This window comes from Rutidosis leptorrhynchoides, chromosome 8 (assembly GCF_046630445.1).
Source record: "Rutidosis leptorrhynchoides isolate AG116_Rl617_1_P2 chromosome 8, CSIRO_AGI_Rlap_v1, whole genome shotgun sequence".
Lineage (NCBI taxonomy): Eukaryota > Viridiplantae > Streptophyta > Magnoliopsida > Asterales > Asteraceae > Rutidosis > Rutidosis leptorrhynchoides.
In genome coordinates this window covers 296,555,794-296,568,125 of record NC_092340.1, presented here as the reverse complement: position 1 = coordinate 296,568,125, position 12,332 = coordinate 296,555,794, and the positions used below count along the sequence as shown (strand labels likewise).

Below are 12,332 nucleotides of genomic sequence, written 5' to 3'. Positions count from 1 at the left end.
TTAAATTTTCTGACGAAGGACTAACAGAGTTGTGAAAGTTAACAATTTTTGTGAAAATTTCTAACGAAATTTTTAAAAGTTCAAGCTTCTCAGTAATGTCTCATCTGAGTTCCTCTGTTGCTCGAACAAAAATATTCAAACCTTCAAGAGTAAATCTTTCAAAGATGGCTAACCGAATACATGAGCATGCGAGGAATGAGTTCTAGTTGAAAGAACAAATTTCAAAGTTGCAAGCAGATTTACAAAATTAATAAGATTCTTTCAACAAAGAACGATTCAATTTAGATACACTGAATAATCGACTGAAAGAGAAAATTGTTCATCTCATACAAGAAAATAAGGTAGTTCGGACTCTTCAATCAAAAAATGGCCATCTCAAGTCTAAACATGAGTTTGATTCGAATACCATTCTACAACTTCGTACAAAACTCATAACCAAACATCAACTCATGTATTTGAAAAACACATTTCTTATCTGCAATATGAGTTAGATGTTAAATCGACATAAAAACAAATATGATTTTGTTAAAACGTACCCATGACACGGTGATAATATATCCATAAAAAATTAAAATGCATTTGGACAAACTTGAAAATTTTTAAAATAAAACATGTAATTAATGTGATAATTTATTATTAATATTAATATATTATATGATAAAAGAGGGTTTGTGTTGAGATCATCGACTGCTTAATAGGGTTGTAACATATGCTTATTAAAGGTTGTACTTCAATTAATTTGATGATGTAATATTTAAAAATTAATAAAATAAAGAAAAAGGCCTTCTTTAGATTTATGCTTTAATTTAATTTTTTTCTGTTGTTATGTGTAAGCGTACCTTTTCTCGATAATTGCTACTCATGTCTGCACGCATAGGTCTTTAATGTTACTTATCTCAATACAAATTCAAATTGGCTACACCTCTTTCCTTCATATCCCATATCATTTCATCATTTTCTATTTTCTATCAAGATGCTCTTCATATCCCATCTGATTTCATTATTTTTTATTTCCTATCAAGATGTTTGATCAAATACTTTGTTCCACTTCATCTTTCGATCATCAGTTCTTTAACATCAGGTATGAAAATCTGATTACTGTGTTAATGTTTGTAGGGTTAGGGTTCATTGGCGCCATCCACAGATTTTCATTCTCCAAACACTATGTAACTTTTTTATACTCCGTAGTTTTCTTTCATTTGTTGGTGATTCCATAAATTCTTCAAGTTATAATTTTGTTTCTTACTACACCTGAATGTTTCCTTCAAAGTATAATTTTGTTTCAGATTCAATCAGGAGGCGACGATTAAATCGACGTCATCAGATTCAACAGTTAGTGTTTTAAATGTTTCGATTTTTGGTTTTTATCTATTGTTTTTTAACAATGACTTGATTCTTTGATTTTTAGGGTTTAAGTCGATGAATTTTAAAAGTATTTTTATACATGTGTATGTGTTATGCTACCAATGGTCTATGATAGTTAACATTGTGGTGATTGTGAATACATGAGTTTCACAAAAACAACAATATTGTGGTGATAGCTTTCTATGATTTGTTTGGTGGTTTAGAAAACAAATAATACCACGATTTATAATTTGTATAAAACTTACCTTTTTAAATATCATGCTGCATAAATATGGTGTTCTTTCATGCTACTGACATTATTTCTGTGTTTAATAAAAGTTTGAAGCTGTTCAAAAAAAAAAAAAAAAAACAAAATTGTATCCTTGATGCATACACTGGATATTGTACTTTTTTGTTCAAAAAATATTCTTTTGAGTAAATTGTATATATAGCTTTCTATGGCAAAATTACCATGTCAATTGTGATTTGGTTTTTTTTATTACAGGTCAATTACCATAACAATACTTATGATTTGGTTTTTTTGACTTACAGGTCAATTGTGTTGAAGTTTATATTGGCGTCTTTAAGCGTCGTGATTGTAGCAGCAAAGTTTGGGTTAAAATGGGCTAATGTGAGATTGTGGTATGAATCCATGTGAATTATTACAAGGATCACTCATCTTACTATAATAATATATTATTTGTGGAGTAACAAACCAATATAGAAGTAGAGGTGAATTAATGATTTCAGTTTATTAATCTCTTACTTCTTCCCTGCTGACTTTTTCAGCATTTGGCAACTCACAGCCTACAAAAGCAAATAGCATCAAATGCTTTAAACAGTTTCACTTTACCTTAAACATATAGGTTGGACACAAATCCATTTATCAAAAATTGTGTCACTACCTTAAATGTAAAGATTGACCATATTTCTGTGACCCATTTCTGTTTTGACCCATTTGCTTGATACAGCTAAAAATTATACTATTGTTCCCACATAATTGTCTTTTTATATTTTATTTATAATTTATATTTATGTGTGTGTGTGTGTGTGTGTGTGTGTGTGTGTGTTTGCGAGTTAAATCGGGCTTAAGGAATGAACAAAAAAACAGTTGATTATGGTAACTATAGTTATATGTAACGGGTTGCTGCAAATTGAAAATAGTTCGGGAAGTGAAAGAGAGAGTAAATTGGGCATTCAAGGTAAAGTAAATGGATGCTTAGAATAGTAGAGTTCAAAAATGGTACAAACTAGTTATCCAACCCTCGCTTCGCGTCGGGGGTTCGATTTTCAATGTATGTTATTGCGTTTAGTAAAATTATTTTGTGGCTAACGATGATGTCGTTGAAGCGCAACTCGAGTTGAACTAAAAGGTATAACCCGTGAGAGATTTGAATGTTATTTTAATTTAACAATATATGTGCATCTCCGCGTTTCGCTATGAAATTGTCGACTTTTAAAAATTTAACGTAAAATCAACGTGTATGAAAAGTACCCCAAATATTTAGCGTTTTTTAAAAAGCGTCCGTTTTGCGTATAGGTAGTGACATTGTGTTCCTAAAATTATTTCGAGTTTAACGATGGTGTCGGAAAAATTTAACTCGTTGCGAGCGAGAAGATATGACCCGTTGAATATTTGGGTAGAGTTTATTTAAGATTTTTTATGAAAATGATTATTTGACACTTTACCCCCCTGTTTGGGGGGTCGATTTGAATTTTTCAAAAAAGTTTGGGGACTTTGTTTGTAAAATGAAATTTAGTTAAAATTTAAAATAAAAAAAGGTTAAAGTCGAAAATGCCCCTAATTACTGTTCATAACTTTTGTCTAAATTTGGCTAATGAGTACATAGAGATAGAAAAGTTGGCTAATGAGTATTTAAATGGCTTTGCAACAAACCCGTGAATTTTTAGAATGGCTTTTCTTAATTATGTATTGTAGAAATGAATATTATGATATATTTCTTTTGTCAAACCCGTAAATTCACGGGTAGGGATGGCAATGGACGGGAAAAAATCCGTGACCCGCGGATACCCGATCCGTGATGGGCGGGTAAAATCATTAAATCTTACCCGCGGGCACGGGTACGGGTAAAAATTTATTCTCGCCAATCGGTCGCGGGTGGGTCGCGGGTATATACTAACCGTCGCGGGTAAAAACCGACCCGTGAATACATGAGACTTTTCTTAATTTACCCACGAATTAATACTTATAATTATTAAATTTAAAAGCTATATTACTAGTTTTCGAATAATGATTAAAAATATTAAAAATATAATATTATATACAAGTAAAAAACTTAATTTTCACGTCATTATACATATACCTTGTACATATAGTTTTATAATTAATAAAATTATTTGAATTTTCTAATAAAAAGTTGTATATTATTATTACCCGTGGGTTACCCGCGGGACACGGGTATCCGCGGGTCACGGGTATGGGCGAAAATTTTTTACCCGTGAGCGGGTAACGGGTCTCAACATGCAAAAAACAAACCCGGCGGGCGGGTTGCGGGTATGTAGAACCCGTGCCCGTTATCCGCGGGGCGCCATCCCTATTCACGGGTCCTTAAACTAGTGCTCTTTATATGTGTCATAGGTAACATGTTAGCCCAATTAAATATTTAACACGAGTAAATTGCATATCCTTTTTGAGAGTTGATACAGAGGCGGCTGGATCCATATATAGCGATCATAAACTTTAATGAATTATGTGAACTTTAAAGAATAATGGATCCACATCATTCTGCTTATTTTCTTAGGACTTTCACAACCAAATTAAGAAGGCTATATGCATCTGATTTTATGTCTAGTTTTTTTTCTTTTCCCGTACAATTTACTTCTATTTCTTTTTTATTACTAAAAATGACAGTTTCAATCTCTTCTCTTGATCTGTTAAACGACTGTTTTGGGTTTTGTTGATACTTAGATAGTGAGGTAGTGAGATAATTGTAAGCAAACGGGTATGAAAACAGATAATCGGATTGATATTTGACTCGTGAAATACTTTCCTAATTAAGTATTTCGTCCCTCACAAGCCTCTGGTTAACACGAAATCTTAATTGGGAAAAGACAAGAACAATTGTGTTTCCAGACAAAAAGAAATCAAAATCACGAATTAGAGAATTTGTGTGCGTTTCATGTGTTTTAATAAATGCAAAAACTGTTAGAGGTAAAACGGATATAACAGTTTCCTTTTTTTTTTGGCAAAATAACGATAACGTTCATACGGATCCGAAGATCAAACAAGTACAGTTTCCTAATAGTTATAATAATGAAGAGTCACAATGAAGAGTAGGGGGGAAATCGGTTGACAATGTTTCATTAAAACGAATAGTGTCTTTTCGGTTGAGGTTTCGGGGCGTTACCCCTTGGACCCCGCCAGGGGCGCTTCCCCTTGGACCCCGCAAGGGGACGCAGCCCCCTTGACCCCGCATTTTGCGCGACAATTAGTAGCCAACTTCTACGGGCGTGTACTACACACTCTCCGAACCCGTTATTAAGTATAACTAGCTAACATTTGCATTCAAGTAAATCACAGTTCACTAAAATGAATGTTGGATGATACTAAAATCACCAACAAAAATAAGATAAACCGATCAAATACAATCATGGACATAACTGAATTTGTGGCACAAGTAAATAGGAAAATTTGACAATAATGTTAGAATCGAAAATATTAAAATACGGGCTACTAATAATTGATGTTTTCATTATTATTTTTCATTATTATTATTATTTTTATTTTATTTAAATCATTATATTATATAGTACAATTATTTATACGTATAATATAATTAATCATGTACTCCGTATTTTAGACTATTGGTGAATTTTATTAAAAACAATAATAACAATATTTTTTTAACAATAGTTCGGGATCACTCAGGAAGACTAAACCACTCACGCGTTCATCTACGCAGTTGCATAACTCGGCCCCAACTGTTGTCCAGGAGCAAACCTGGCCCAGTTCAAAAGCATGAACGGTAAAACCTCCTCACCCACTGACCCCGTAAAGCGATGTGCGGAAGTCACTGTTAGATATAGGGTATGTAAACAGATAATCCGAATATTTCTATAATCGTGAAACACTTTCCTAATTGAATATTCCGACCCTCCTTGTTTCGGGTTACACGAAATTTCAATTGGGATAAGACTAGAAATGCAAATCGTTTCCAGACAAGAAGAACACGATTTAGTGTATAGATTTTTGTGTATGTTTCTGTGTGAAATTGAAAGAGTATATGAAAGCAGTTTTCAAACTGATGATATAAAACAGTTTAAACGGCGGTTATTATTTGAATGGTTATGACTGTTGAAACGAGCGGGAAAAACGTTCTCTTTAAACGTTTTCTTGGACCCCGCCAGGGGCGCTGCCCCTTGGACCCCGCAAGGGGGCGCAGCCCCCTTGACCCCCGCCATTACTGTGCGCCACTGTTTGGTTCACTCTTATGGGCGTGTACTCCGCACTCACCGAACCCATGTTAAGTATCACTAGTCAACTCCTGCTTTCTAGTAAATCACAATCAGCTAAAATGATAGTTGGATGACACTAAAATTACCAAGAGCACCTTCTCGAAGGAAGACATCACAAAAGAGATAAATACAAAAATATGTTTGAAACATGCATACATGTTAAATATGGCATTTGTTTGCACACATTGATTGTATATTCAACCAACACCAAAACAATGATTGAAACATCATGAACATATTGGATAACAATGAATTTGGTAACAGCACACTTTTGTTGATTCATTCTTCAAATAATTTTTTATCTACTTCAATCTCTTTCAAGGTACCATCTCTCTCTATCTCACTTTGAAACTTTCGTTCTAGATATTAGAATTTACTGCTCATTAGGTCAATTTCTCAACTTTGACTTGTGTAAATCAATTTCTTTATTTTAATATTTGTTACTTTGTTTGAAGCTGTCATCTTTAATTGGCCTTAGTTTTCTTCTTCTTCTTCATCATCTTGCCGAAATCTTATTTTATTGAGAAAGGTATGCAATCTCTCTTGTAGGTTTTGCTTGTAGTATTTGTTTGTACTTCCATAAGCATATGGATGGATAGAAGGACTTTACTTATTTTTGGTAACTTTGATTCATTTTCCCACTTAAACTTCTGATTACAATTATTAATTCATTTATTTTTTTCAAATTTGATTGGTATGATCATTATTTCTTGGTATTACCTTAAATCCCTTTCTTGATTAACGTTGTACCATTTTCTCATATAATATGTTTAGCTTTTTTCTTGATGTTACCTCAAATCTTTCTTAAACTTTTCTCAAATTTGATTGGGATGATCATCTTCTCATTAAAGTAACACTTAAATACAAAAACTTTTTATCTTTTGGCGGTTTATCGCGCTTTTATAGCGATTCACTACTCCAAAGCAAGATATAGGAAAAAAAACTGCCAACTTTTCTTGATATATTCACACAAATCTTGTAACTCTTTCACTATAACCAATTTCCCACTTAATATTTGCAGATTTCTCATGTGGGTATCTCAACTTCAACCTCCATAACCATTCTTTTAATCATTTAAATCACAAAACAATAATCAAACCTGGTTTCCAAAAGGATTCAAGTGCATATACAAAAGTTTTAAGAACAAGATGAAGTGTTTTCATTACTTTAAAGATAAATCCAAAAGCAGAGGTCAAAGATCAGCACCAATACTAAAAGATGAATCCAATTTGAGCACATCAGAGGATGTTTCATTTAAAGATCGAGTTACCAAGTCCTCGGGATCAGCAAATTCGACACGTAGCATTATAGAATTATACGAGGAAAAGGCGGAAAAATTGCGGGTGTTTACCTACGCAGAACTCAGACAAGCGACTAATGATTTCACAAGGCTAAGAAAGATTGGGGAAGGTGGATTTGGATGTGTTTATAAAGGCTCAATCAAGCCTGTTGATGGCAAAGGCAATCCCATTGTAGTTGCTATTAAAAAACTGAGCAGCGACGGTTTTCAGGTATGAGTCCATATAATTTAGCCTCATTCGGTCATTTTTTTTTATATTAATAAGTTCCATGATCTGTTATGAAAATCATTTACAACAATCAGGTAACCGAGCCAACTTATTTGATTTAATTGTCGACTTGCATTGGTTGACCTAATCGGCAAAAGCACCTTTTGGCAAGGATGGTGATATATCCACTTACAAAATTGATAAATCCACTACAAATTGTACATTATACAGTACAAGTACCTAATGCGCAGTTTAAGTGAAATATCAATTATGCAAGTGAAATATCAATGCCCTTCCGGCAAAGATGCAAAATTGACCAAGAAATTGAAGAACTGAGAAAAAATATGCATCATTTATCAAATTATTGTTAAAGGGATGACTTATACAGTACAATTTCTAGAAGTTTTTATGACTTCTTAGCTAACGTGCAAAAACTTCATTTTAATTTAGAAAATAAAAATAATGAAGTCAACTACCTTGCCTATTGCAAGTATTTGCCTTTTTTTTTTTTTTTTTTTTTTTTTTTTTTTTTTTTTTTTTTTTTAATTTAAATCCAGCTTGTATATACAAAAGGGGTATCAAAACATTTTTTAGTTTTCTTATGTACATATTGTGCTTTGGAACTTGTACATTAGATCACCCGAAATTTCTGATCCTTAGCTTATTTTGCATCTGCTCTTGATTTATAATGCAGGGACACAAACAATGGGTAGCTGAAGTACAATTTCTAGGGATAGTTGACCACCCAAATTTAGTCAAACTAATCGGATACTGTGCGGTGGACGGAGAACGAGGTATCCAACGGCTTTTAGTTTACGAGTTCATGCCAAATAAAAGCTTAGAAGATCATCTCTTTAAGAGTAGGAGTTCGATTGAAGCTCTTCCATGGCAAAAAAGACTACAGATTATGCTTGGAGCCGCACAAGGACTTGCATACCTGCACGAGGAACTAGAAGCTCAGGTTTTACTTTAACTTTTTGAACATAACTTAGTAAACACACACTGAAAACATTAAACAACATACCTAAGATAACATCTGTTGTCTTTATAAATGGTTCCAGGTCATATTTAGAGATTTTAAGACGTCAAATATTTTGTTGGATGAAGATTTTAACCCAAAGCTCTCAGATTTTGGGCTTGCTAGAGAGGGGCCCACAGAGGGTAACACACATGTCTCAACAGCGGTGAGTGCATTCTCTTTTATTGAGGGTTGAACATTCGGTATATCTGATAGCTGTAATAAAACAAGAAAATATAAAATAACTTTAACTGAGTATGTATGTGAGCAAAAAGGTAGTACAATTTTTATCATCCTAATATTGGCATTATGTTTGGTTTCTACTTGTAGGTTATGGGCACACACGGTTATGCAGCTCCAGACTACATTGAGACGGGTCATCTTACAGCAAAAAGTGATGTGTGGAGCTTTGGTATAGTTTTGTATGAGATTTTAACGGGTCGAAGGTCAGTAGAAAGAAACAGACCAAAAGAAGATCAAAAGTTACTAGATTGGGTAAGACGGTATCCAATCGATAGTAAAAAGTTTGGAATAATTATAGACCCACGGCTCGAAGCAAAATATTCACTCACTGCTGCAAGGAAAATTGCAAAGTTAGCAGATACTTGTTTGTTAAAGAGTGCAAAAGACCGACCCAAAATGAGTCAAGTGGTGAAATCCTTGAAACAAATTTTGGAAGTGTCAACAGAAGGAAGCCCATCAAGTAAGAACTTTGAGAGTATTGTTGATGATGATGATGAACCAAGGGAGTTGAATGAAAAGTCAAAGTCAAAGGGTGTATCAGATTCGTCGAAGAGAAGGTTGGCTCAGTTGGCTAAGTTAAGTGAACATGTTGGTGGAGTTAGTAAGAAAGGGTTCATGGTAATGCATAAAGCCAAAGTGTCATGATCAAAAATTGCATTTTAGATATCGACTTAATTTTGTATAACTAGATAAATATCTATCAACAGCCTTACTAATGTTGACAAAATTTATGAGATGTAGACTTCAAGATTCTAGTACATGTTTATATGGCAAGAACTACTTAATGAGTGAATTTCAGTCGCCACTAATGATTAATCTGATTGAACGCTTAAAACAAAAGTAGTCAGTCATCATGTTATATATAGTTTGTATACAAAACATAGTAAAATGAATAATTTAATGTGCCAGGAAAATAAAATTTACAGTCAATGAAGTGTTTTTTAGCTAATATAAGGAAGAGAAGTCGGGTAACTAGGTCTCCACTAGTGACACAAATGAAGAATCTAGACAACCAAAATTAGCAGAAACAACTAAATCTTACTCAAACTAGCTGATAATCCAGTTGAGGTAGAACTAAAGTACAAATAAGTAATATTATTTGAAAGCTCGTTGATAAGAATAATTGCTTCATATTTTACGGTATGTTTGTCTGTTTGAGGAGGGCAGAGCAGAGTTGGCTTTTGTGTTAAAAATGCATGATCAACCAATTTATTGTGCAAACAAAGCAACACACCTGCCTATGATATGAATAACAAGACAGTAAAAAATTGCTACCTCGTGTCAATTTCACATTATCTAAATTAATCATAGCTATCGAAGTTCTGAAAGTAAGATAGTGAATCATACCTTAAGAAGCTTTAAGCTTTACAGCAAGCGATTGATATGGGCCTCAAAGTGAAATGCTTATAATCACTACCTTCCCAATTCCGCTCATAAGCAGCCGATGTAATTGCTTGAGGCAGATGTGATGCACATGCCAACAGAATCTGAAACGTTCAAACAGATCCGGGCAGCAGACCCTGGCTAATCACCTTTCCGGATAAACTTTATGGATGGACTATTATCTTCAAATTATAGTCAACAGCAATCGTTGATTTATTGGCAACTTGACTGACTCTTAGAGCCTAAATTAAATTCCAGCCAGGATTTAAAACCCATGAAAATTTGATTCTATCATTTTCATGACGTCTATTATTATTTTTATTTTATTTTAGTATTTCCCTGCTTCGGCAAAAATGATCGAATGTAAGGTACCTCGTCAAGTTTACAAAAAGGGTATTTTTCTGATGTCCCTCTAGAATTAGCAGCATCTTCTATTTTGCAACGATTAGCTCTTTCCAAAATTCTGTAAGTTATTTCATTAAACTCAAGGCATGTATGACTCAAATCGTGTCCCCAATCCAAAACTCATTCCAGCAATCCTCACTTACGGAGATGTGACAATAACAAATTTGTTGTCACGATATTGGGAACAAACGCCTTTTTAAGCACTTTTGCAGTCAAAATCATAGCACGTTCAAGTATTATATCATCGCAAATGGCACTCAACATTGTGTTATAAGTTATTGTATTTGGAACAATCCCAGATGCAAGAAGCTCACTTAATACCTATATGCCTCGATTCATCCTTCTACAGCGACAAAAACCATGTATCCGAATGTTATAGGGTGATAATATTCGGATGGCACCCACTACTATACATATTATTATATACAAGATTGTTTGCATTGACAGTATCAAGCATTCAAACCCCTTAGAGTATCCACCTATCAGCATCAGCCATGATAACATGTCTTGAGCGATAATCCAAAACCCTTGAACAGCTAAAATTTGACATACAACACAACAAGACCTAACTAATCTATCAGTATCTGTATACGTCTTTAAATCGTCTGAGAAGACGAATTTAAAGAACGAAACCGCACCATGTCGGTTGCTAAACATTTTCATGATATTCACTAACAAAAAAGGACAAAATTTTCGAGAGAACTCATGTAGCATACAACTTTGTTGGTTTTTTTTATCATAAACCCTAACCCTAACACGATACCACGTCTCTCATTTGGAGTTATAGCAATGTAATGTGTATCTATAGGTTTATAAGGTGATAAATCACTATGGTAATCGTATTTATAGTTGGATAAGGATGAGGTTTTGAAGCAACTTGAGCATTGATAAACTAGGGTTTTAGGAAACAGAGTAATGGTTGAATTATGAATTGAAAAGTAGCAGACCTTAATGAGTGCAATTCGTGAGCGGTGTATTGCGGCAGCAGACATCCGGCGATCTGCCGGAAGTTTATTTCCCGACGAGCTGCGGCGGTCACCGGAGGAATTCAGAAGAAGAGAAATGGAAACGATGGGAAAAATAAATTTGAAAAATCAGACCTTACATTTTGAAGTTTAAGCAACTACAACCCTTATATTTGAATTCAATCAATCAATATATATATATATATATATATATATATATATATATATATATATATATATATATATATATATATATATATATATATATATATATATATCTATCAAAAAAAGATTATATTAGCTTAGGTGTCAATAAACCCGAATTAGAAGCTTCTACTGCCAACTGGAATTTACAGCTGTCATCTAACTATCCCAATCAAACCCTAAATTCATTATCACGATGTATTATCAAAAAGTCCGTGATCAAAGGATAAGGAATAAGGAAGAATCCAATGGTGTAATCAAATGGCTTACTATCCAGCGCAACAATAGTATAACATCTATTCGATGGTCTTATCTCCAACCCTTTTTTTCTCTCCAGAAATTCAATGGAAAACGTGTATAAGGATTTCGAGTCCTGAAAAGTTTCCAGGTTTATTTCGACTTTTGTTCAATTCATTGATCTTAAAGTATTTTCCATAATATAATTATATGAATTTACTAAAAAAGATATTCGCATTACTATTTTTTAAACATGTTGAAATTTTCCTTATTTATCGATGATTCGTTTGTAATCAGACGAATATCTTATCGATGATGATAACAATTTTGATCTTCATTGAAACGTATATCTTCTACATATCCTATATCCTATGTATACTAACTGTTTAACTTTTTGCACATCAATATGGATCCAGCTATTATTCCGATTCTTGACATCAAGCCGGAGTTGATCAATTCGGGTCAAAGTGTTAAGAATGTGGACCCAAAAGGAGTACGGTTTTGATAATTACAAACTCATCAATGAACTCATCCTTGTCGATAAATTAA

At 33.5% G+C, this 12,332-nt stretch overlaps 1 protein-coding gene and 1 long non-coding RNA gene across 3 annotated transcripts; both read left to right on the top strand.

Annotated features, from left to right (window-relative positions):
• Positions 1-939: 939 nt before the first annotated feature.
• On the top strand, positions 940-2,102 carry LOC139863090 (uncharacterized). Of its 2 annotated transcripts, XR_011764399.1 has the most exons (3): positions 942-1,081; positions 1,287-1,332; positions 1,897-2,102. It is a non-coding gene; the product is annotated as an uncharacterized lncRNA (long non-coding RNA). The 2 variants fall into 2 exon arrangements; XR_011764398.1 differs by having other exon boundaries at positions 940-1,332.
• A 4,133-nt stretch (positions 2,103-6,235) lies between these two features.
• Positions 6,236-9,382, top strand: LOC139862885 (probable serine/threonine-protein kinase PBL19). The gene is made up of 5 exons (XM_071851517.1): positions 6,236-6,349; positions 6,842-7,331; positions 8,023-8,289; positions 8,390-8,512; positions 8,677-9,382. Exons 2-5 carry the CDS (start codon positions 6,969-6,971, stop codon positions 9,232-9,234), a joined length of 1,311 nt encoding a protein of 436 aa, XP_071707618.1. The 5' UTR covers positions 6,236-6,349; positions 6,842-6,968; the 3' UTR covers positions 9,235-9,382.
• Positions 9,383-12,332: the final 2,950 nt, after the last annotated feature.